The 24,035-nt window shown below is 49.6% G+C and overlaps 11 protein-coding genes across 11 annotated transcripts; 4 read left to right on the forward strand and 7 right to left on the reverse strand.

Annotated features, from left to right (window-relative positions):
- Window positions 1-469: 469 nt before the first annotated feature.
- Window positions 470-1,396, forward strand: FPRO_13099 (uncharacterized protein; the record flags this gene model as incomplete). Its single annotated transcript, XM_031222515.1, has 2 exons — window positions 470-587; window positions 663-1,396. 2 exons carry the CDS (start codon window positions 470-472, stop codon window positions 1,394-1,396), a joined length of 852 nt encoding a protein of 283 aa, XP_031087966.1.
- A 1,164-nt stretch (window positions 1,397-2,560) lies between these two features.
- Window positions 2,561-5,437, forward strand: FPRO_13100 (uncharacterized protein; the record flags this gene model as incomplete). The annotated part of the gene is made up of 1 exon (XM_031222516.1): window positions 2,561-5,437. One exon carries the CDS (start codon window positions 2,561-2,563, stop codon window positions 5,435-5,437), a length of 2,877 nt encoding a protein of 958 aa, XP_031087967.1.
- A 209-nt stretch (window positions 5,438-5,646) lies between these two features.
- FPRO_13101 (uncharacterized protein) lies at window positions 5,647-6,501 on the reverse strand (the record flags this gene model as incomplete). Its single annotated transcript, XM_031222517.1, has 1 exon — window positions 5,647-6,501. The coding sequence occupies one exon, from the start codon at window positions 6,499-6,501 to the stop codon at window positions 5,647-5,649; it is 855 nt and encodes a 284-aa protein (XP_031087968.1).
- A 396-nt stretch (window positions 6,502-6,897) lies between these two features.
- FPRO_13102 (uncharacterized protein) lies at window positions 6,898-8,089 on the reverse strand (the record flags this gene model as incomplete). Its single annotated transcript, XM_031222518.1, has 2 exons — window positions 6,898-7,595; window positions 7,651-8,089. The coding sequence occupies 2 exons, from the start codon at window positions 8,087-8,089 to the stop codon at window positions 6,898-6,900; spliced, it is 1,137 nt and encodes a 378-aa protein (XP_031087969.1).
- Window positions 8,090-8,469: 380 nt separating this feature from the next.
- Window positions 8,470-8,991, forward strand: FPRO_13103 (uncharacterized protein; the record flags this gene model as incomplete). The annotated part of the gene is made up of 2 exons (XM_031222519.1): window positions 8,470-8,810; window positions 8,886-8,991. 2 exons carry the CDS (start codon window positions 8,470-8,472, stop codon window positions 8,989-8,991), a joined length of 447 nt encoding a protein of 148 aa, XP_031087970.1.
- A 182-nt stretch (window positions 8,992-9,173) lies between these two features.
- FPRO_13104 (thiamine pyrophosphokinase family protein) lies at window positions 9,174-10,224 on the reverse strand (the record flags this gene model as incomplete). The annotated part of the gene is made up of 2 exons (XM_031222520.1): window positions 9,174-10,131; window positions 10,184-10,224. 2 exons carry the CDS (start codon window positions 10,222-10,224, stop codon window positions 9,174-9,176), a joined length of 999 nt encoding a protein of 332 aa, XP_031087971.1.
- A 937-nt stretch (window positions 10,225-11,161) lies between these two features.
- FPRO_13105 (uncharacterized protein) lies at window positions 11,162-11,755 on the forward strand (the record flags this gene model as incomplete). The annotated part of the gene is made up of 1 exon (XM_031222521.1): window positions 11,162-11,755. One exon carries the CDS (start codon window positions 11,162-11,164, stop codon window positions 11,753-11,755), a length of 594 nt encoding a protein of 197 aa, XP_031087972.1.
- Window positions 11,756-12,250: 495 nt separating this feature from the next.
- On the reverse strand, window positions 12,251-14,328 carry FPRO_13106 (uncharacterized protein; the record flags this gene model as incomplete). Its single annotated transcript, XM_031222522.1, has 2 exons — window positions 12,251-14,259; window positions 14,316-14,328. The coding sequence occupies 2 exons, from the start codon at window positions 14,326-14,328 to the stop codon at window positions 12,251-12,253; spliced, it is 2,022 nt and encodes a 673-aa protein (XP_031087973.1).
- A 1,181-nt stretch (window positions 14,329-15,509) lies between these two features.
- On the reverse strand, window positions 15,510-16,472 carry FPRO_13107 (uncharacterized protein; the record flags this gene model as incomplete). Its single annotated transcript, XM_031222523.1, has 1 exon — window positions 15,510-16,472. One exon carries the CDS (start codon window positions 16,470-16,472, stop codon window positions 15,510-15,512), a length of 963 nt encoding a protein of 320 aa, XP_031087974.1.
- A 386-nt stretch (window positions 16,473-16,858) lies between these two features.
- Window positions 16,859-18,074, reverse strand: FPRO_13108 (putative lactose regulatory protein; the record flags this gene model as incomplete). The annotated part of the gene is made up of 4 exons (XM_031222524.1): window positions 16,859-17,118; window positions 17,166-17,531; window positions 17,584-17,945; window positions 17,998-18,074. The coding sequence occupies 4 exons, from the start codon at window positions 18,072-18,074 to the stop codon at window positions 16,859-16,861; spliced, it is 1,065 nt and encodes a 354-aa protein (XP_031087975.1).
- A 638-nt stretch (window positions 18,075-18,712) lies between these two features.
- FPRO_13109 (putative lactose regulatory protein) lies at window positions 18,713-19,577 on the reverse strand (the record flags this gene model as incomplete). The annotated part of the gene is made up of 3 exons (XM_031222526.1): window positions 18,713-19,202; window positions 19,253-19,472; window positions 19,529-19,577. The coding sequence occupies 3 exons, from the start codon at window positions 19,575-19,577 to the stop codon at window positions 18,713-18,715; spliced, it is 759 nt and encodes a 252-aa protein (XP_031087976.1).
- Window positions 19,578-24,035: the final 4,458 nt, after the last annotated feature.

A 24,035-nucleotide genomic window follows, 5' to 3' on the forward strand; every position in this document is an offset into this window, starting at 1 on the left:
CCCCCATCACCGATATCGTGTGGAAGGAGAAGAATCGTAAGGTGCTCAGATGGTAGTGCATGTTGTTCAAACGCTCAGGTTTCGCGGGAACAGTGGTGTGAAGGATCATCGTTGCGCGTGTGTGAAAACGCATCGGCGCGTCACGTACCTCAGTAACTCATCGTCATCGAGAGGCCCTGCTGCTCATGCAATTTATCCCACGACATATTTGAACAAGACAATCAAATCCTGATTCGTTTTGCCTGTCGAAGGCAGTCGTTGACAAAAAGCAGGCTCTCGATGTATGGAGGAGAGAAAGTTCAGTTCTCTTGGAGCAGACCAGCGAGAAAATTTGAAGGAAAGTGTATGGAGCCGTTGATGACTAAGCGTCGTAGCGCCCCGTTTGATGCATCGATGAATTTCAATCCACTCCAGGTAAAATCCATGCCCTGAGATTGAGAGATCTTGAAGACAAGGAATAATTATCTAAATGGCAGACCGACGACGCATTAATGGCCCTGGAGGTATCACAGTGGCACCTGTTTACGAAGCAGATGAGTTTGCTGCTTCCACTCGGACTCGTGCTCCAAATGGTATCAGGTCGCAATGTGAGTTCCCAATACGCTTCTCTCAGCAACTTGTAGTCGCCTATTGTGAATAGTTGACTGATATCATTTCGTTAGATTTGCAGACTGGGGTAACCCCATCCGCCTCTGGATCGGCGTACCTAGAAATTGAATCACGGCAAGATTCTAGCAGTAAGGGCATGAAACTTTCATGCACTGTTCATGGGCCTAGGTCTCTACCTCGATCAGCGCCCTTCTCCCCTCACATGGTCCTCTCTACACATGTCAAATACGCACCTTTTGCAACACGTCAAAGAAGGGGTTATTTACGCGATTCTACCGAGCGTGACTTAAGCACCCATCTTGAAGCAGCTCTCAGGGGCGCACTCATTGCAGACCGTTGGCCCAAGAGTGGAGTGGATGTGGTTGTTACCATTATTGAAGGAGATCAAGCCCGCCAGGTAGCTGTGGAACATGGAAGCGAGGAATGGGATATGATGAACGTGCTTAGTGGCTGCATCACTGTTGCCGCCGCCGCTCTCGCGGATGCTGGTATTGACTGTGTCGATACTGTCTCTGGAGGTGTTGCGGCTTTGGTGCCTGGGGCGGACAATGATGAACCCATCATGGTGCTCGATCCAGTTCCTTCGGAGCACTCGCAAATACTCGCAGCTTGCTGTGTGGCCTATCTTCCCTCCCGGGACGAAATCACAAATCTCTGGCTGAAGGGAAGCTTGCCTTCATCAGATGCCAGTCTGCATCGCGACCTTGTCGCCCGTGCCGTACATGCAAGCAAAGGAGCCAACCTTGCAGTAGCTGCATCACTCAAAGAATCAGTCATCGCGGGTTGATTGGATAGTAGGTCAGCATATTCCACAACTTCATGGGCGTTTTTAAGCATTCAATCAATCACATCATCAAAGGCTCTGTCGACTGCAAAAGCCAGCTTCTTAAGTTCTTTGTGCTTCGATCAAAACAATCCCACTGAGTTCCTTCGCCTTATGCGGGCGTGTCATGGGCGTTCTTGGCCACTCTGGATAAGCCCTGGCTCGAATGGTTTTGTAGGACACAGCTTTTGGATGAAGAATAATATTGATATTCTTTGAAGTATCATAAAATATGATTGAGAATGAAGCCAAATGGGAAGGAGGTAGACAAACTGTTAAGGAAGTTCAGATATCAAGAGGAGTCAAGCACATCAAGAGGAGTTAAGTACACTTAACTCATAAGATACCTCTCAGGCTCTAAACCCGCTGAATAACTTAGGGATCGTTGCTTGATAGAAACGCTAGACCCAGCAGGATGTCCAGCTCTTTCGGGGCAATGTCAGGCGGCGTTGAGAAAACCTTTTAATCCCGTGGGTGGATATGAAAGTACAAGATAATGGTATGCCAGCTTTAGTATCATGTCCTAGAATTGAGCGTACCTTAGTTGGCAGTTACCCTAAAGGACGCCATTTGAAACTCCAGAGAGCTCAACTACCTACCTGCCTACCTAAGTACTAACTAACCTCTGGTCTGGCGCCGAAATCGGGACCACTTCCCGTGGGTGGATGCAAGCATTGCAGGGGATCTGAGGTGGGTACATCATGTCCTTTACCAACACTGTGCATGACTGTACAAACACTCCTATAGCTGCTTGGCCGCTGCAGTGGGCCCCAGAGGATGCGCTAGTATCCGTGAGTCCAACTCAGTCTGGGCTTAAGGTTGTCTCGACCTAGCAGGTAATGGAAGGTAGGTACATCGATAGTCTATATAGGTAGTTTCCGCAAGTTACCACCTCCACCTCGATGTCAACACTGAGGTTGCTCAATGCCTTGCCTCATCATCGCTTCCCTAGGCCAACAAACCACGCTTCAAACAAGGACACTTCACAATGTCCTCGGCGAAAACTAGTGGCTCGTTATCAAAATAACGCTCCTACGACCGTCGCGTTTATTTCGCAGCCTTCATTTCTCTTAACTTGCCTTCCATCCGCTTCCGACAACTTCGTGCCCGATAGTTTCCTCTTAGGCCATGGCCGACGAGTTCGTCCCCTCTGCGCCATCACCCCTCACCAGCCTCATAACCAACACAGGGCTCAGTTCTGCCAATGCATCTAGTCCGTGGTACAATCCTGCTGTCTGGACTGTCAATGTGACACGCTATGCGCCCATACTAGAGGACCTTGTCTGGGCCGGTCCACGATTCGTTAAGAAGCTTGGATCTTACATTTCTGTGCCCGAGCATCTCGAGACGACGACCGGCAATTCGAATTACATACCAGCAGTAGTTGGCGCGAACACCATACTTGCTGAAGCCGACCCGAATATTCAAAACAGAATGGAGCCCTTGTTAGGTACGGGGGGGTCTGAGACAGCGGCCACTGCTCCCATGGGACGAGTGCCCGTTGACAGTGTCCGTAGCTTGGGCAGTGTCTTTGGATATGCCACCAGCAAGTGGGCTTTGTGTTGCATAGCTATGGCAGTCATACTCAACAGGACACACATATTCGCTGCCACTCGACGACGCCTACGCTTGCGATGGCCGACAAGACTCTTATTACGATTCGTTCCCATCATCCTATTGGTAGTACAGGCGCGCCAGTTACTTCAATCTATTCAGTGCCAGACCTCATCCGACTTTTCCGAGCTACGATGGGGTAATGCAAGCAAAAGCTCAGACTTGATGTTCTCACACCAAAACGCCTTTTTTAATTCTTTGAGTTCAATTTTACTCTTCTCAGCCTCCGATGAACAGTCCTGTATTGCCGTTCGGATGATACCTTCGGATGAATCTGGTTCTGCTCGTAATCTGACCGGCTCCTTGTCCATGCTATGGCCTTTGTTCGGAACATTTTGTCTTAGCCAGTTCCTTGAGACCGTTTCCTGTGCCGTGCAGGGCCGTCCCGTCGCACCGGAGACAGGGATGACACTATTCGAGCAATCTCTTGCGTTTGCAGAGGCCGATGCCGCTATCAGCAACCAGCTTGGTTGGAACCTTTTCACTAAAACAACTTCTGCTGATGCCCCAGCCTCAGGGCTTGGAAATGCTATAGCTCTGACTAGGTCAATGGTTATGAGAAGGGTCAACACCTCGCCCGAAGTCCTCCTCGTTGCCTTGCTATCTTCGATGACGCATATCACGAGCCATATCCTCGGCATCTTCAATCTGCAAGCTAGGTACCGACTTATCAGTACGGGATTCTGGGGTCTCTGCTTTATGGCTAGCATTGTATGGGCAGCCATCTCCTTTGACCTTGACAATCCATCCTCTCAGAGTCTACTCAGATTTCCAACTGTTTGCATCATAGGGTTTGTGCCACATGTCCTTGTTCTACTAGGTATCACTATATGCTTGTTCATATACGGGCTTGCTTTGCTCCTCTCAGCATTCTCTCCCCCTTCGACATCAGACATGGCTTCAATGACCATTCGTCAGCGTCTAATCCATGCCCATGAAAACATGCAGGCGAACGTATCGCTCTCTTCCATTCGCATCACTCGAGAAATGGACTTCTACACGGCTCTACTGCGAACTGGGTTCGGCGCTATCACTATGGCTAGTGAAGCCGTCTACCTAAATGAGGACAAACGCATCAGTTTAAAACGACGCACCTGGCTGGAAGAGCAGCGGTTTAAGGAGGCCGAGGAATTGCAAAGAAAACTAATTGGTGGTGGCGGCGGCCTGCCCGACTCGCGATATGACCAGATCGGCGCAATCGGCCTAATTCCCGTGAAAGGGGGCCCGTCAATTGCATCCAATGGGTACGCGCGCGAACGTGCTGCTCAGAAGATACCGAAAGGACGCAGTGAGCGCAACCTTCATGCGGGCATTGGCGCGTCTGAAAGGAGTTCTCGCTGGCTTATGGCACTGGAGTTTCTACTCAGTATCAACAAACTTCTTGCAAGAATTAGCGCCAAGTCTTTGTTATGGTGTCTTGCGACTCTACGGATCCGATATCAGCCGGCATGGCTTCTTTGGCTTGCCCAGCACCCAAAAAGCATGGATGGCCAGAGCAAAAGCTCTAGTCGTAAACAGCCACGACCAAGAGGACCATCTTCATATAACGATGGAAGCATACCGAAAGAGGAGACGGCAGACATCGAGGCCGAGTTCAGGCGTGTATGCATAGACCAAGACGAGGAGAGCCTAGACAGGGACCTATACAAGTATTGGGTGAAAAATGGCTGGTGGGGATCTGCAGATTCTAGCGGCGACTTTGAACCTCACTCAGATGACGACTTCGACACTACAAGCGTCGTCTCTATGTCGACCACCGGCGATGGAGTGGATGATTATCAAGTATGGGAGTCAGAAGACGAGAATGACGACGGTCAACGAACACCTACTCAACGATCCCCTCAAATTAGTCGTGAGAGCACGCCTTTCCATGACACCCCTATGCGAATATCCGATCTAGCACGCCTTCTGCATCCCACAAGCCCTGAAGAGCGTGAGGAGGCCGTAACTTTGTCTGCTCACCTCCAAAGCGATGGGATCATGACACGCGCCAAATATCGGCGAATGGAGCAATTGCAACGCACTCGAGTCTTGGCCTCCCCGGGATCTGGCCTACTACAGCCCAAAGCTAACATTATGCAACCGGGGCGCAGCACCAAATTAGATCCTGACGAAGAGGAGCGTCTTTTGGAACAGCTTTTGCTATCAAGGCGGCAAGCGTTTGCTGCGGCATGTTCCGAGACATCATGGGAAAACGGGGGATCAGGTTTTGGAAGCGATGGTCCGCAATGTGTGGTGTGTCAAAGTTCACCCAGGACCATCATTGTCTGGCCCTGTCGATGCCTGAGTCTATGCGATGACTGCCGCGTTTCTCTTGCTATGAATAACTTTGACAAATGCGTTTGTTGCCGCCGGGAGGTTATTAGCTTCAGCCGCGTTTTCGTCCCCTGAGCTCCTGCTAACTCACGATTAAGGGAATCGGTAATTTTTCTTTTCTTTTGCTGCGATTAAGTACTTACAGCCTTTGTTCTACTCATTTGCGTTGTTTCAATTTCGGGAGCTGATGGGCATGAATTCACAATGGTTAAGGACTTTCATCTTTTGACTCAAATCATCTTGTCAGGTTATGTTCGGCAAAGCATCTATTATATTCAAAGCTCTTACATTGCAGCCCATTCGATACTAAAGGTTCTCATCTGTTGGTCATCCCGTGATACATTCGCTAGTGGCTGTTCTGCCCCTATTAGATACGCCTTCTTCACAGCTGTTGCGAGGCGACCTCCTGCTACGATGTCCAATATGGGAATATCTTCTTCCCATTCATACTGGTTTGCCATGAAATGGGCGTGAAACCTCAAGGGATCGCCTGGATAAACACTATACTTGGCACCAAAGCGAAGGCCTGGAGTTGTATAGTGACCAGAAGTAAGTAGAAAGCCGCACAAAGGGCCTTGCGTGGGGTTAGTGGCCTGGTATGTCCGTTCAGCTTCTGAAGAAATCAGCGACCCACTGGACGTTGGGGTGACACCTAGGGGTTTAATGGCCGATTCCTGCTGATGTAAGGCGGGTTTAGTTTCACTAGAGGTGATGATGTCGTCGTCGGGATTGCTAGGAGGCACACGGCGGGATTTTCCACGCTTCAATGCTCCTTCAGCAACCCTCTTGGAATTCTTCTCAGCAATAACCTGTTGTGCTGTCTGCTTTCTTGTTCTAAGTGAGTCGAGGTATAACCTCCTCGCCTCGGCGTTGTGATTCTGGAGAACATGGTAGTGGGCAGCTACGTCGTCTACAAGATAAGCCACATTCTTATGCAATAACGCTTCAGCCTCCTCAGGCCGGAGCTCAATTGGAAGACCGAGAAAGATGTTCTGAGTCGGTTGCTGAGGCGCCGTTCCGACTAGAGTACCGTTGATATTCTCATTCCGACGCAAGAACGTAGCCGCTTCAGAATCGAAGATGAGATATCTTCCAGCGATCTTGGATATCCGAACATGGACTGGGTCGAAAGAGGCCATAATATCTGTGGAAGCGTTGGGAGTTAGCGGGCGTGTCGTTGGGAGTATAGCGAGCATAATCAAATGTGAAAAGGACAACATCATAAGTCGTCTTCGTAATTTTATTGTGTGTCGTCACAGAAAATCAGGGGATTGACAGATTAATAAGTGTATAATCATTGTGTCCGAGTCGTGTGGATGAATTGCGAGAGAAAAAGATTGATTTGGACGTACCTTTTGGGATTGATGATGCTGATCAGAAGAAAGAAAGAAGAGAAGAGAGGTCAAGAGCTTGAAGCTGCTTTTAGGTGATGAAAATTTTAGGCGAGTGGGGTGGGGGAGATAAGATAAGACTCCTGAGCATGAGACTCAAAGGCAGAATCATAAAACCAGGTCGATCGTTGAATTGCCTCCTCATCAGAAATCCAAAGTCTCCTTCTTGTGATCGTTGGGTTTGGAAGCTTTATTTGGTTCTTCCTCGTCTCCAATCGGTGGTAGACTAAAGGGTGTAATGACCAACCCACTGGAACTGCTCAGCTTGAAAGATAGGTTTTCCCTGTTCCAGGTACCTTCCAGACCACCGCCCTTTTCGTGGAACACAGGTAAGCTATGGGCGCGTAGTAGCCCTTGACCCTTGTCTTCGTTGCCAGGCTCCCGCGCGACCTGAGCTTGGTGTTGCAGAGGAATCAACTCGAGAACTCCATCGGATAGTAACTCCACCCACCTCGTCAGTCCGGTAGATCGGGGGAACAAAGTGACTGGAATAGTCACAAATGCCGTAAGCTGTGTGGAGTACTGTCGGAGGAGTGCTCTCAAAGCATGGAGGAACTTGAGGACCTCTTTGGGTTGACTGGCAGCAGAATTATACAGTGTAGGCGAGAGGAGGCTGGGTACCACGATCCGATGAACCGTAGAATGTGGCGAGTTCTTGATTTGAGAGGTAACATCGGCAATGAACTTGCGGAACGGGGTGTCTGTTGGAGATGCCATGGGACCTTCCACTGGGGTTGTGTGCAGCTGACCCTTGATGGCGCTGTTTTCAAGACGCTTGGTCAGGTCGAAGCCATGACAGAACGTGCTCGGTGTCTGTCCGGGAGTTGTTGGTGCTTGAGTATCTACAATAAGTCGCAGGTCAGCATAACGTCCTTGGAGGAAGCGCACAGAGCATACCTCTCACTGGCACGTTGCGCTGTCCGAGTGTCTCGTAGCGCCAAGCAATCTTCATCTTTTCATCTGATGATGAGGTTGGCTTGCTGCTCTTCTTAGAGCCATCAGGACTGCCGAGACCAGGAAGCTCTCTTCTCCAAGCATCATCAAACCCCAAGAGGTGAACTTGATGTCCTTGGGCAAGTCCTTCGGCGGCATAGTATCGTAACAGTACTCCTCCAAAGTCCGTGGTTCCTGTCTCTTCAACGAGCAACGAAGTTCCCATTGGCATTCCAGCATGACCTGACAAGAGCCGATCCAAAGACTGCGTGCCTGTAGAGGTAGTCAAGCGTCCATCTAATGGAGATGGTCTGGTTCCGGGTGCAAGAGACTTCTCTTGTCGAATGATGGGAGATGAAGACCCGGCAGCTCCAATGACGATATTGCGCTTGCGAAAAGACATTGTCATTGTCTTTCATGTGCGAGTTGCTGAGTGATACTTTTTCTTTCTCCTCTTTTTAACAAATGGATAACCATCCAGGAAGTTAAATGTAAGTGCCTGCTGTACCCTAGTAGGTTAGTAGGTAGAGACGGGAGAGTGTGTGATACCAGAGGTAGGTAAGTATCCGTACCTGAGGTCGGTCGTAGGTGTTGTGTGTGCCCCACCTACGGGCAGTCTGAGGTACCCAAGTATCCACCAACTTTTTCCGAGCCGCATCCAAACATTTTCTCTTCTTTGATGCAAACTAACGACAAGGCGAAAATCATAACGATACGAAGCACTCACTCTTCCTCCCTCAATATATTCCATCCGTTCTTCTGCCTTCTTCTCGACTGCCCAACATGGCGAGCGGCGACGCTACTCTGTTCGAAGAATCATTCACTGTGACTGAGTATGATCAGTCCAAGTATGACCGTGTCGCCCGCATTTCGTGCACTTCAAGCGACTCTCAGACTGTTATGACTCTAGATATCAACATCGAGCTCTTCCCCTGTGCTGTTTCAGACACCCTGCACGTAGTTCTGTCTACTACCCTCTCCCTTGACGGAAGCAAGGAGGACGAGAAGGGCTGGCGAGACGTTGGCAAAGGTGGTGATGCGCCAGCGACAGCCGCCGACCTTTACGACTACGTGTGCCATGGAAAGATCTATAAGTTCGAGGAGACATTCGATGGAAATACCATGTGCGTCTCTTACATGAAGCCCCCTTGTCACCGAGTCTGGAACACCCAAGTTTGCTGACTGAATCTAACGTACAGCAATGCCTACTGCTCTTTCGGCGGTCTTCTTATGTCGCTTCAAGGCCCTATCAAGAAACTGACCCCCCTCCGTGTCGACAACGTCTACCTACTCGTCAAGAAATGATCAGAAGCGCCTAAACTTGTCCATTTATCTAGACTATAGCTCTTCGCCATCACTATGGGCTTTTGTGTTACCACTAGCTCTAGGTCACATTAATGATACCCATGCGAAAACCGCCGTGTTGCCCCCAATGATTCTCAAAGTCGAAGACTCTATCTCGCCTCTGTGAGTCTGGTCTATCAGAATCACAATGAGCGCCAATTGCTTTGATGCGGACCTGGGAAAGGAATGTCGCGGCGCACTCTCCGCTTGATCTGCTCAATCTCGGGCTCGTTTCCGTCAGTAAGAATATCATGACGAATGAAAAAGTCGAGGGTCACGAGGGCACAGTTGGACTTGAATCGACCCTTGGCGAGATCCGTCTTGACTTGATTAACGTCACAGAGGTCAAATTTCTCCGCCTCACCATCTTTGGGTTGAGGGATTACATCGCTGGGAAGCTCGAGATCGTATAACCACTGGCACTCAGGATAAATGAAGCCGCCTTCGCCAACCTGTCCCTCGTCCGTGATGTAAATGTATGCGACATTGCCGACAAACTTGGCACCCTTGCGAACGATATCATCGGGAAGACTGGCTTCCTCGTCAGCCTCGCGAATGACGCATTCGAAGGGGTCCTCTCCTGTCATCAAACCACCTGCCACGGTATTATCAAGCATGCCGGGAAAGGTTGCCTTGTTCCAAGCGCGCGTGGGGACCCAGAGGCGAATGCCGTGAGGTGCAGTCTCGTCCTTGACATACGCAATCATGTGAACGCCGTAACGCACCGTACCAAGCAAGCCTATCGCGGCTCGTTCCATGCTGAACAATAGCTCGCCACTTCGTCCGTATACAGGCCAGAGTTCGTCGCGCCAGCGACGTAGAAGAGGGAATGTCCCATTCTTCCGCCAATAGTCGGCCAGGGTTGCCGCGCGACGAGTACGTTGTTCCTCTGTAGGTTCCTGAAAGAGCACAATGGTTTTCTTCTCGTCATCGCATTCCATCTCTCCCCTGACCTCTTCAGGAACCTGGTGTAGCTCTCTGGCCACACGGTCTAGGATGTACCCAACAGGGTATGTGCCTTTGCTATCTCTCCATACTAGAGTATAGAGCCCGGCATTCATTTTGGTGAAAGCATCGGGATCAGTCTCGGCATACGGGAACCTTGAGAGATGAGTTACACTTGTATGAGAATGGTAGGGATTTTGAACCGTACATGTCGACTTCGTCGATGAGATCGATGTTTGTTTTGGCCATCTTGAAGCAAGGAAGGACGGATGCTTGAATTATTGTGTTGGTGGGATATCCTTGGTTCGTAGCTGATCTGATATCGTATATGATCAAATAAATAAATACCCGAGGTAGATGATGAAGTCAATGTTGACTAACCAAGGTACCGACTGTTTGGCAGTGGAAGGTTGGTGCAGTTGCGGGCTTTTCCCAACGATGGCTTATATGCTTATGTGCGAGATGGGTAGAGCAAGTCCCTGCCCTCGAAATGTACTGTATGCTCTTCGGGGGTGATTAGATGGATATGATATGGAGCTCCGGCTGGTGTCTGTCTGGACTTCTCGGTGAAGCTACATCAGGAAGTAGGATAAGGCAGGTACTAAGGTGGCTCTGCTTTTACCAGATCAGCGACGAGATACTTGTGACATGTTGGTAGCCCCACGCTGCTCCATGAGACCAAGTAAGCCCAGAACTTTGGCTCTACATAGTAGATACACTTCCAAGTGCTGCAGAAGATTGAAGGACACATTCCCCCGATAACCTTCAGTCTCGTGTAGTACGGTACAGCCGACTTCCCAATATTTCCGTCACCCAACCTAATATGGTACCTATGTTGAAACATCAAGGGCCAACTTGGCATGCAATCTCCTGTCCCCTACCCTAAACCCCCTCTGTAGGGAACCCTAGGGGCTTGGAGGTCACTGCTGAACAGATCCATTGCTACGTACTCCGTACTTACCAAAATTCCACTTGTTTCTAGATTATCCTCGAAACACCCACCAATCATTTCACACTAGACTACTCCGTTAGCAGCCAGCGAAACAACGAAAGCGAACTTATACAAAGAACTCACTACATACAGCCTTCCCCTCCCATCCCTGGTTAGAATCAAATATTCCTTTACCACATGATCGATCGATCTTACGATTGACTATATCCTACTCATCTTGATATTGATATCATCATGTCAAGCCCACTCTTTGGCATCGTCCCTGCGGGCCAACCACTCATCACAGAACCTTCTTCAACCCCCTCGCCAACCTCACTCCTCTACGCTCTCCCCACCACAAAACACTTCTCACATATTGTTGTCTTTATACTACCAGGCATAAGTCTCCCGCCGAACACTGCAGCAGCAATCTACCTAGCAACTGCCGCCGATGTCGCGGCAGCAGCTCAGTCAGGCGGCACACCCAACTTTCGCTTCCTTGGAGGTATAGGTCCTGGAAAGGAGAGCGCCATGTTCAAGATTAGCGGTGGAGGAGAGGCCGGCGATTTGGTGATTGGTGTATCAGTGGAGCCAGAAGAGTCTGTTGGCCAGCGCTTACAAGAGCTCGCTGCCACTAAGTCTGGCAACCCATCAGGCGGCCAGCCCAGTACGGCTATACTCGCACAACGCATCATCCAGAACGCATTCAACTTTCTATCAAGTTTTAGCGGTACAGCAGGACCTGGTGGTGTTGAGGTTGTGCCGCTCAAAGCCTTTGAAAACTGGTGGCGCAAGTTTGAATCGAGAGTTCGGGCAGATCCTAGTTTCCTGGAGAAGCAATCAGATTAGTGTTGGCTCATAAGCCTCTGGAAATGCCCGATCGAAGCTTCAAGGTGTATCACATTCGGGCAGGGAATATATTCAACGGCTAAAAGGCGAGCCTGGCTGGTATGGTATCAGGGGGGGATCATAGCAATAAACCAACAGACAGGAGCCCCTGCTTTGAGTAACTGACAAAATTAATTAATTGAATACCAAGTCGCACAACTGAGCGTACGCCCCTACCGAGAAACAACATCGCTGTGAAACGCTCCCAGAAGCTCCAAACCAATATCGTAACTGTGTGATATCTAAGAGAAACTCCAATTTCGTCGCCAAACTCCAACAGACTAATAACTGTCACGACTCTGTTTTATGGTATATGCGTTCTTTTGAACGCCATATCTTTAAATGCTCCTCCAGTTCCAACAAACTCGCTAACGCCATTATGCTGCCCCCGGAAAAAAAATACCAGATGAATATAAACTTCGCATTAATGTGTTCCCATGAATCATATCGAATCGCTCAATCTTCCCGTACAGGCGACATGAATGGACTCTTCGCACGAGTTGGGCTACCGTTGCGGCTCTTTCGGCCAGCACTCAACAGTGAGGGCGAGAGCCGTTCTCGACTTTCAGTCCGCACTACAAGTCCGGCACGATCCATTGCTGACGGAGGGCGGGTGAGTTCGTCCGCACGGCCTGCAGAGATACTAGGTGTCGCTAGACCCGATGCTCGTCCCTTTCGCGAACCATTACTACTGCTATCCGAATGGTCGTGTTCATCCGAATCGACATCGCCCAATTCGAAATCAGAGAAGTCACCCTCCTCCATTACTCTCTCATAAGATGGCCCTAAGTTTCGTCCGAAGAGTTTTTGGACAAGAGAGGAGCCTCGGCCTGATTTCCCTGATCGCTTTCGCCGGCTAAGCATGCTGAATATCTTTCTTCTTCGCTCAGGCTTGCGGAGCAAATAGGCGACCAACAGAATTATCAGAACAAATGCGACGAGCCCACCGGTTGACTTTCCAGGCTTTTTCAGAAGATCTTCCAGGTCATCGTCATCGTCGTCGTTACCTGTGTGGGGAGCGATAGGTGAAGAGCCAGCGTGCTCAAAGTCCTTCGCTATCCCCTTGTCCACATTGCTTCCAAAGCCAACAGGCAGCTCGGAACCGGAGGGAGGAACTTGTCCGGCAGCGTATAGGACCATTTTGCCCAAAGTCCAGCTTAACTCGATGCCATCGATTGTGTCCACCGGCCTGAAAGGGTCGTTAAATGACTTCTCACCATCGTCCTTAATAGTGTCGTTGGCTGCACTACCTTCGAGACCAACACGAGGGATGCCAATTCCGTCATAGAGCATATTAATCAGCCACGATGCCTTGAAACAAGCTAAACGGGCCTCGGCTGCCTTCTTTTCCGGTGATTTCTTGCGTTTGTCAAGATCTCCCTCAATGTCTGACCAATCGCGACTGCAGAATTCCATGACATTGTTTTGATATGTCGCCAGATCGTAAGCCTTGTGTTTTCCGCCAAAGACACCATGAGTTGTATGCCAATATTCCGAAACACCAACGAAGTGATTGATATCGAAGTCGATACCGGGTACGTGCTGGCCATTGACAAGGCAGGGCTGGTCTTCGCAGGGCTTGTCTTTGCCCAGTAGAGGATAGGTTACCGTCAAACATTCGTCGAACTTTCCTGTGCCAACCAAAACTGTCTTATCCGACTTTGATTCAACAAGTTCACCGTCTAGGGTAGTTCGCAAGCCATTAGGCATGCAGGGATCAGGCAGCTCGTGGGTAGAGTCAGTATTGTAGTGTTCTTGTAGACGTTCGATATAACGGCTGCGGGCTTGATTGGCACCGAACCCGAGCCAGGTTGCAGTGAAGACTTTGTATTCGGATGGTGATCCATCGAGTGTTCGCATGCGCACAATCTTCAGATCATCTGCGTGCTTTGCGGATTCAGTTGCATTTGGAGCAAAGGCAATCTGAGCAGATGCGCCACCCATATCGAGGAAGCCGTAGGTGTGATGATTCTTGCCATGGTCGTGCTCCTCAGGGTGATCGAAACCGCCCAGCAAATAATTCGCCGCTATCCAGCCGTACAGACCCTCGGTTTCACCAGTGATAACCTGAATATGGGCATCACAATTCGGAAGAATGAAATTCGTATTCGACTGCAAGTAGGTGCACATTGATTTGAGGAGTGCCGACTGCTGAGGCTTTGGTAGCAATCGCATGCCTGCCGTTGCCATGAGGTAAACGGGGGTCTCGGAAATCTTGCTGTCGGGGACTTCGTCGAGAGCGATATCGATCAGTTGCTGCAGATGATCGGGACCGATTTGCGCAGGCTTCTCTGCAAAACTCGAAACGCCAGGATGGATCTTCTTGTTTTCCTTGAGCTTGATCTTTGGGAGAGACCTGAGCTCGGCAGCCGACGCATCCTTGGTCGCTTTGGCGTGATTCTTCCACTTGTAGATGTATACTCGAGTCCCTGAGGAACCAGCGTCAAGAATGACGCCATATTGTGCTGTGTGGGACACAACTGTCAGTCAAAAGTTTACCAGCAAGAAGGCGAATACCGACATGATTTACCCATTAGGGTAGAAGATTGGGGTTGTTTAGTTCTGACAGGTGCAACAGCGACGATAAGGACGGAGGAAATTAGATATGAGTTGGCGTAACTTATTTCGTCGTCACGAATGTTTTTCTTGACAAGTATACCGCAATCGGCGTTGGACGAGCTGTTTCAACCGTTATGAGACGGTTTGTGACGTCGCGACACGGGGTGGATCCCCTATTGAGCGAAGTTGATGATATTTCGACTTTGACGATAGCGAGAGCGTCGAGAAGATGTAACGAGATAAAACTAGAGGCCGGCCCCCGAAAAGATATCGCTGAATAGGTCTAGCAGGTGAAGCGAGCGTCGAGCATCATCCGGATGCGTTGATAAGCGAGTGGAAATTGGAGGTACAAAGTTGCAAACAAGAGTCGTAGAGCAAGATATCAACAATGACTGGGACGAAGAAGTGATCAACGCCAAAGAGGGCTAGCAAGGATGAAGTTTGACAAGGATTCGACGAAGACACGAGACTGGAAGTGGATTTGGTGTCGAATTGATTGGACTAAGTTAATGCGTACGGCGCAGTGCAGTTGGACAGCTGGTGATTCAAGATAAGGAAGGCTGTTGATAAGGGGGGGAAAAGGGACGAAAACAGGACCACAGGGCGCATTGCTCCGATTCCGTTGGCTCGCTCGCTGGAATGGATTGTACGATGGCGTCAGCAGTGCATACCTCACTTTGAGGTACGGTACCTTACGCGGCCATGCCACCTTCCTATCTTCAAACTTTACATCACGTGAAAATCTAAGAATAGAATACCTTAGGTACCTAGTAATCCGTATGAGGTGAGGCTCGACACGAACATTGTCACATTTTAATCGATCACACTCACTTGCAGTCACAGTCAGTCTCGTTCGATGGATCGAATGGCATCCCTTGACCATAATTTAGCTTCGAAGAAATATTCATTTACTCCAGTGTATCTTCTGTCCCATTCGTTGATTGCAATCTGCATTCTCTCTTGCCCATGACGCATGAAAGACGCCCCTATCTGTCCCAGACAACCATCTTTTAGAGACGAGAAAACATAGTAGAATCAAGAAAACAGAAGCCAAGATATGAATGATCCGGGGTAATAAACATACCAAAAAGACTCCACAAAATATCCTAATCTACCTCGATATCAAGAACGATCCATTTCAGCGTAGCCCAGCCAGTTAAATGTCGCTATCCTCCAGCCTTACCACCTCAGAGGCCTTGTTCTGCAATCCCATATACGTGTTGTACTGCTCACGAAGTCCCGGGTACTTTCTCTCATACCACTGAACGCGGGCTTGCAGCCATAGCATGGTCGTTTGAAGTCCTTTTAATACCTGTAGCAGGGGAACAGGGTCTTGTAGAATTGGGCTCCAATACTCCCATTTATGTGTCTGGCAGTACAGCTGGAAGGCAAACTCTTTCGCCACGAGGATTTGGCGCTCTAGCCCTATCCTGACTTCCCTTAGCTGTTCGTAATCTCTCCGGATCGTCTGTTTGCGTGTCTCGAGAAGAACTTCAATATCATCATCTTGTACGACAAGACTTGGACCTATTCGGGGTTGAGGAATACAAGGTTCATCCGATAGTATCTTTAGATCCCGCTCATATTCAACGTTTCCGTTTCTCTGTGCATGAGGCGTGTCTTTGTGTCGGTGAGCAGAGCCCTTCGCATTAAAGAGCACGGGATCAGAAACAATAATGAATTTGCCGCTCTTCCCGTGTGGATGAGAGTCATCAGTGGCAGGAACTGGACGAGAGCCAGGGGTTTCATGCTGCTGCTGCCGCTGCTGCGCTGCCTGACTTGGCTCAAGTCTCGCCTGGGAATATGCATCTGTGTTGTCACCTGGTAGCTCCGCTAGTCCAGGGAGAAGCCGTTGCAGTTCCATGGCTGGACGTGATATGGTGTTCGGAGGCGGCACCGTACCTTGGATTTTGGCTTGTTCAGCGAGATACTGTGCTCGTAGATTCTGAGCCTTACCCTCAGCCCTTCTCAGCTTGTGCCATTCCCTGGTTTTTTCCCTGATGCGCGCGAATACTTGCACAGTTTTACCGCCGTCTCCTGAGTCTGATGGCTCAGATGACGGCAAACCTAGTGCCGACTGGGTATGCCATTTAATTTTAGCGATGAAGCTGTCTTGCATGTTTGATCACCTGTTGTATATGATGTTCGAAATAAGTGCTGCTATCCCTACGGAAAAGAGGAGATCGAGTCTAGATTGCTGTGGAAGCTGCTTTTAATGTCTATGATTCAGCCATCACATACAAGAAAATGCAGATATGATTTCTCAACAGTCACTGTGTTCCCATCAAAGCCATCGATTGAATAAATTATCTATCAGTGTGAACAAAGCGCCAAACCAGAACGCTGTTGAATACATGAACAGCAAAACCACTATTGAATTTCCCCTCCTTTGTTCTGGGGCATCAAACACTACCGCTAATGCCGACCTTGAGAACAAAGCGACAGAAGATATCGCAATAAGCTTGATGCACTGAAGGCTGTCACTTTCTTACTGTCCTGTCCAGTTCATAGATGCCTTGAGGGCATATCCAATGCTGGTAGGTTATTCGCTTGGCTGACTTTTATGCCGGATGTTAGTCCAACACCTGCCAGGCTACCCCGATGATGACTGAAGCCTGGAGCGTACATGTTTGTAGACTGTCTTGTACCGCCAAAACTAGGAATTGGGGTTCCCGCGAGAGTTGGCAATGTCGCCGTTTGGTGTACGGATGTTGTGTTGATGCCAGATCGGCGGAGACCACCAACAGGGGCCTCTGATGTATCGCCTGTCATATGTCAGCAAGTAATGTATGCTGGTGAAATGAATGCTCACGATGAGATGGCCCTCCTAGTCGTGGCCAATGGTTTCCTTCTCTTGTCATACTTGTATAGGTTCGTGAGAGGCCGGTCTTCATTCCTGAGATATCAATGCGATGACTCTGGCTAAAGGCTGGTAGAGGGATGTTTTCAACATGGCTTTGTGTAGGTAAGTTAATTTCATAGCCTGAGTCCATCTGTGTTGTTTGGAAGGTTGAGTCAACAGCATCCGATGCTGCCCTCTGAATCTGACCAAGCTCAGCTTTTCTCTTGACTTTGTCGTAGAGTTCTTGTAACTGCAGGACCTTGCGACTTTTGTCTTTGTAAGCTCGGGAGATTTCGTCATTCTTGCGCCGCAGAGCATCCTGTTCTGCTGCTAGACCTGCTCTGTGTCAGCTGAATAGGTGCGAATCTGGGAGAAGTAGAGCACTAACTTGACAACTTGTGGTGAAGACCCTCGATCTCCGAATTAGCGTCGTTTACGGTCTTCTCGAGGCGGACGCTGAGATTTGAGTACTTGTCGGTCAGGGTTTTGTATAAATACTGTTGGTAATAGATGTCTTGGGTGGTCTGGTAAGCCCAGAAGCTGAGAGCCCGACCGGCACATTCCATGATAACGTTGGGGCTAAGTCCGCTTAGAACACTGGTCTTGTAGTCTTCACTTGGATTCAGGTTCGTAATCACGGCGTCGTCGGGATTGGTTAGTTGCGAATGGCAGGCAGGGCATGTGTTACGGCGATCAGCTTCCTGTCCGTTGACACCGAGTCGCTGGGCGCATTCCATGCAGAAGATATGGCTATTAATCTTGATGTCAGAGGATCGCTGACTTCTGAAAGTCATATGCTTACCTGCAAGTCGTCACAAGTGCACGTTCGCTCAGCTCTCTTCGACATTTGAGGTTATTGCATGTAAGTGCGTGCTCCATGTCTGCTCTTCTGTGATTCTGCGCCCGCGTTGCGCAAAAGATTCGTGCCCAAGGACGATTGCTTTCTGACGGAAGGGGATGGGTTGCGGTTCATCTTGAGGATAGGAACGGCATGGTTGATACCAACAGACGTGGGAAGGAAGAGCACCACGATGATGCCTTCCAGATGTGGAATTTGAACCTTGCTTAAGGTACTACCTAACCTACCTTAATGGAAGGGATAGTAGGTACCTGGTAGGTACACTTCCAATCCCCTTGACAATGGAGTAGAGAGAAACTGACACAAAGACAGTGCCTAGGTAAGTAGGTAGGTTCGTAGGTACCTAAGCCAAGGGACCTTAGGTATCTAGGTGCTAAGGGAAGGTACTCAAACATCAAGAGATATGTATGTGTTTGTAAATAGATACTACCTAAGGGGGGCAAAGTAAAGTACCTAGGTAGTCATACTGTAGATAGTAGATACCTAAAGTGAAGCGAAGCAACGTAAAGCAAGTAAAGGGTCGTGACCTCGTTCCATTGTCGTAAGCTGTGATCCGGCCAAGGAGACGACCTGCGCCCCCGGGGGTGCATGATGCCCCTATACCCACTCAGAGTCGGGAATCGCATGTAAAAATACATCGAGAAAGTTTACATCTTTGTCATCTCATTTCAAGTGAGCCGTAGATTCCACGCTCATCCTCATACATCGAGTGTTGCATCGGAGTGACCAAGTCATGGCCATATGGCTGACCCTCCATCATAGATGGTACAGGCACCGAGCTCCATTGCCGTGAGCTATAGTCCCACCAGGTTTGTTGTGTGAGATAGCCGGATCCATCATTGGTTTCAAGCTGTTCGGTGGGTATCTCAAATTCAAGCTCTCCGATGAGCGAGTCGAGGTCAGCTTCGAGAGAAGACTGAAGTTCCAGGAGGGAGTCTGATGGTACCAGAGATGTGTCTGGCTTGGGAAATGATGACTCGAGAGGTGGTGATGGAAGAGGATCTCCAAGTGGACATTGTGATTGAGCCAGGAGGTTGATTAGTTCCTGTTTGTCCATGGTCCGCAGGGCAGAAACGTCATGGTTTGGGTAAAGGCGCCGAAGCACTGACCGACACTCCTCGAGAGATTGTGCCAAGCTATCCAGAGCCCTGGAGGACGGTTAGCCCAAGGGGTATTCAGTTTTTGACATGTCACTTACTTTCTGGATGGAATCATTCGCTGGCGATGTTTATCGTAAGAGCAGCTCTTTGGAGCTCGGCTGGTGATGCATTGGCCGCATGGCAGTTTGCCATCGCAGCGGATCTTTCTTCGTTTGCACTCGGTACAGGCATGAGGAGTCGTTATGCGCCGTGTGCCGGCGACTCTGGGTCTTGCACTGCTGGAAGCAGCGGGCTGCTTTTTGGGAATGATGCCCTGGACTTTGATACTGTTAGGACATGAAGACGACAATGATGATGGATAGAGGTTGACTTACAGGTGTGAAAGGAGCCACCTGCGGCAACCTTTGTACTTGAAGGAGACATGTTAACAAGGAGTTGACAGCGCTAGTCAGGAAGATAATCCTATTGTACAAGCCACGAAGAGAAAGGGCCCCCAAACTTTGATCTGTGTAAGGCTGGACACCACACTTATTAAGTAGTGCTGTTAGTGAAGCAGGTCTGCCAAGGACTTTAGAGTAGCGGCGACGATGTTACGGTCGAGCCGGCGCCACCCCTAGCAGATAATGCGGAGAAGGACGCTGCTAGACGTACGGGAATGGATCGTGGGGAACAGGAGAGCAGGGTCCTCATTCGTGGGATGATGCAAGTCCTTGAAATGGACGCATGAAGAGGGACGATCCAGAGCGTATGGGGTAGCGTAGCATAACACGACACGACACGACACAACGCAGCACTACGCAGCAGACGACAGTTTTTGCCCGGAGAGATGAGAGGGGGGCGGCTATGACATTTGACTATGCCCAAGTAATGGGACGTGAAATTAAAAGCAGGTTAAACTCAGGGTCCTGTTTGTTGACGATTGTCTTCGGACATGGCGACCCATTTGGAAATGCCTGCAGAGGAGATTTGCTCAGAGTAGGACGAGACAGGACGTGATCTGCTGGGCCGCCTCCACGACAGATCAGTTTCTGCGCGTCATTTCGTGTATTGTACCCGAGGTTAATTAGACGCTTCTGCATTGCATCAAGACTGGTGAAAGACAGCACCGGCAATATCTGTATCCGTACGAATACACGAATACCCTCAGGGCATCATACCAACAATTGCAATAAGGTAGGGCAGGGCAAGTAAGGCATGGTAATGTGAGGTGACGATTCAGGAGTATCTGCAGTTCCAGAGTCGAGTCCAGCCCAGCCGAGCCCAACGCTATCCCCTCACCATTGCAAGCCAATCCAACCCAACCCAGCCCTTAATGACGGGCATATTGGCTTGGGCGGCCCGAAGCATTCACGGCAGTCGGCTGATGGCTGCAGCGGAGGAGGAGTGCTACTAGCACCAGCACCAGCACCAGCACAAGCATAAGCAGAGTCCAAGCTTGTACAGAGTAGTTAAGCAAGATCTCCAAGAGGCCTCGGCGTTGCAGTAGGACCCTTATTCCCGAAGAGTAACAGTAGCATCGCCTCGCATCCATCACACGTCGCTCCCTCGTCATGCTTCTTCGACATTGGCGGCCCTTGAAAGCACCAAGTCCAAGTCCAAATCCAAGCCGATGGATGGATGGATGGAGAAGTGACGGGGATGGGATGACTGTGGTGGCTTAATGCGACAGGCAACAGGGCAGTAAAAGGCCACGAGATGAAGGGGTCAGATGCATGCATCCAAGTGTGCATGTAGTTCGAGCCGCCGATTGCTGCCCTATCACGTTAATCCATGCCCTGGCCCCCTGGTCGATTTGCATTTATCCAGGAACCACATCTCAAGCTTCCTATTTCGGACTTAGCAATTTTATGGTTAAGTTGACAAGTTACGGGGAATTTCTGGGGAAGAGACTCAATCGATGAACCAACATTCACTGAATGATCTGCTTTGACTGTACAATTGAGGCGTACGTACCTACGTGTTGGGTTGACAAGCGAGATCGTGTACTACACAGAGTGGATTGCATGTTGGTTCGTATATGTAAGAGATCTATCTACCTGTATCTATCTGCCAGATCGGCCGTCAATCTCAACACAACACTACACAACACAGCAAAACAAAAAATAGAAAAATAAATAAAATCATACCAAATAATGATAAAATCAAACGTAATTCCGCTCTTCGTGACTAATTTTCCGTCCAGCGCTATATCATGCAGGTATTCATCCGATGTTACCACTCACCTCCCCATTGACCTTAGTCTTGCCTTAGTAATTAACCACATCACACATCACCTTGCTTTTACCAACTGGAACAAAAGCGCGCACTTCACGCACGCACGCATACAAGCACACAAGCAAATCAAATCTAATCAAACCAAGCAAGGCAAGCGATTCGTTCACATGGACAACCTCCGAGGATGGGACACCAACTTCCCCAAGGCACCGAGTACAGAACGCACGCACTCTTGTCAAAATTGAGCCTCGCATCGCGCGTGTGATCATTAATCGACCCATCGGAGACTTCTTTCATACCACTCACAGAACTCTGGTTAATACTCCCTCTACCAAGGGTCTGGGATCCTCGGCCCGTTTCTCTGAATCCCCTCCAGCTCCACGACTTCTACCCCGGGTTTTCCCCTCCAAGCCCTCCAACTGTTTCGGACCCTGGTTACCTTTCAGGGAAGGTGACCGTGATCCGGCTGGATAATAGTCCTGATACCGAACTCCGTGTCCACTGCTCGTCACGCTCCACGAGACTCTCGGAGACTCCCTCAATCCCTTCGGAGAGAGGCCCGCCCAATGCTCTCTTCAGTTTACAAAGACCTGGGGTCCCCGGCGCCAAGATTCATCCACTTCAGAATGAGCCGGCCTGATTTACCGACCATGTTCCCACGTGAGTTGGCTATCGGAACACTCTGGCAGGCCCTCGCCAGGTGTCCTCAGCCTCGGCGCGAGATATGGTCGCCTCTTCCCCTCCGGCCGGATGGGTCTGGCTGTAACGAACCATTCCAAACAGCTTCGTGATTCTACCCTCATCTAATTCATCGACACGTAAGGAGACGTCTGTCTGTCTGTATGCATGCGCTGGACACTTCAAAGCCACGCCTGAGATTCCAGGTCGAGCGGCCAGTCGGAGCGCAAACCCGTGGTTACCATCATGCCCGGATTCAACATCGGACATTGTCTCTATCAAGAATAAACTCAACCCAGAACTAACCCTCCATCAGCAGCTCAACACCCTATTCTTTGCTTCTTGCTGACGTTTTGCATGAATATTGAATACTCTGCTGCCATGAGCACTTTGACTTTGGCAATACTCGACAGGCTCTAGACACTAACTGTAGTTCTGCTTCACGCCTCCCTCGCCAGAACAGGATTTTCGTGTTTGACCTTGGAAAAGATCTCGGAAATCTCGGGTTCTCCATCACACCAAATACTAGAATCTTGAAGAAAGAACCTCATTCTGTCCTCTGATAGGCACGTCGTTAACATCCGGTCACGGTCCTTTTGCATGTCCGTCGATCATAATACTTGTAGAATGCTGGGAGCCCCTGTAGCATCCCCAGCAGCAGTGAGGAAAACAGTATAGTGGCGCTCATATACCCCATATGTGACTCGATCTGATAACATGTCATGGCAGCACCCCTCAAATCCGGCACTGGAGACCCCATGAGCTTGCACTCGTTCAGACTAGTAGCCGCCGAAACTCGGTGCCAAGTGTAGACTAGCAGAGACGGCCCAAAATAATGCCGAAGATTGATTCGATTTCGCCTAATATCCCGTGGTTCATGTATGTATAGATGTGTCCAGAGGTCACCAAACCTACACTTAGACAAGGCCATCATAACTATACATCAAATATAGCTTAGCCTAGTGATGGCTGGAGACAGTGCTGCTTGCGAGATCCACAGCAGATCCGGCGCGTTAGGTAAACTTTGTTATTAGCCATGAGTCTAACGATGTTGTCGTTATCCTGGTAACAAACCTCCGGCCGTATTATAGGGGCAGTGCTGGACAGCCGACATGCTTCATAGGAAGACAGGCCGCCACCAATACATGCAACAACTACCTACATTGTACAAATTTGGACATGAGGTCTTTATTACACTCTTGGCCTCAATTGCTGATACTTGAACATGCAGGTTGGCGTACCTTACAGCGGAGGTCAGACAGCACTAGGCTTGAAGAACTTGGCGGTCGATGTAGAGGCGGTGGCGACGTCCAGCAAGAGCAGAAGCTTTGCTGAAAGAAGACGTCGTATTGCCATAAAGCGGTGAGTGGTAAACCATTCCGTGATCCGCCCTTGATACGACTGTTGATCAACTTGAGACGTGGTAGAGCGCTTGCCACCTGACGTCCGGGGTAAAGAAACACTCCCTCCCAATCCACCTCCATTGAAGCTCCCTCCCTCTTCGCTAAAGCTGAGCAATAAGACGACTTACTGATAGCCCTATGAGACTAGCAAACTAGGTTGTACCTTGATGATTGCGGTCGTTTCTAGAGAGTTCCCGTCAAAGTTCTCACAGCCTCCACACCGGCAACAAGAACGTCGATCAAGAGACAGATGCGACTCAGGCAACCCTGCTAGCGTATATAGGTATCTCGGGAAGATGCGAGAGAGAGTTTTCGGCAGGAAGAGGCTTTTAACAATTGGCAATATTCAGCAAGGGTGACTGACGGTGGAGGACTTGATCAGTTTTGCTGGGGCAAAGAGCTCGTGGCGGGCGAATTCAAGTACAGCGCTCATCCGTTGGCCACAATATACCTTGCCGGAATATACATAGGTAGCTAGACTTTAGTATAGCCATCTTACGATGGCAAAGAGGAACGTAATATCTCACCGGTTCCTGGCCTGATATCGAGATGGCATGCTTGATGCCAGGAGTGCCGATGGCCCCCG

Source organism: Fusarium proliferatum (assembly GCF_900067095.1).
Source record: "Fusarium proliferatum ET1 genome assembly, contig: FPRO_scaffold012, whole genome shotgun sequence".
Classification (NCBI taxonomy): domain Eukaryota; kingdom Fungi; phylum Ascomycota; class Sordariomycetes; order Hypocreales; family Nectriaceae; genus Fusarium; species Fusarium proliferatum.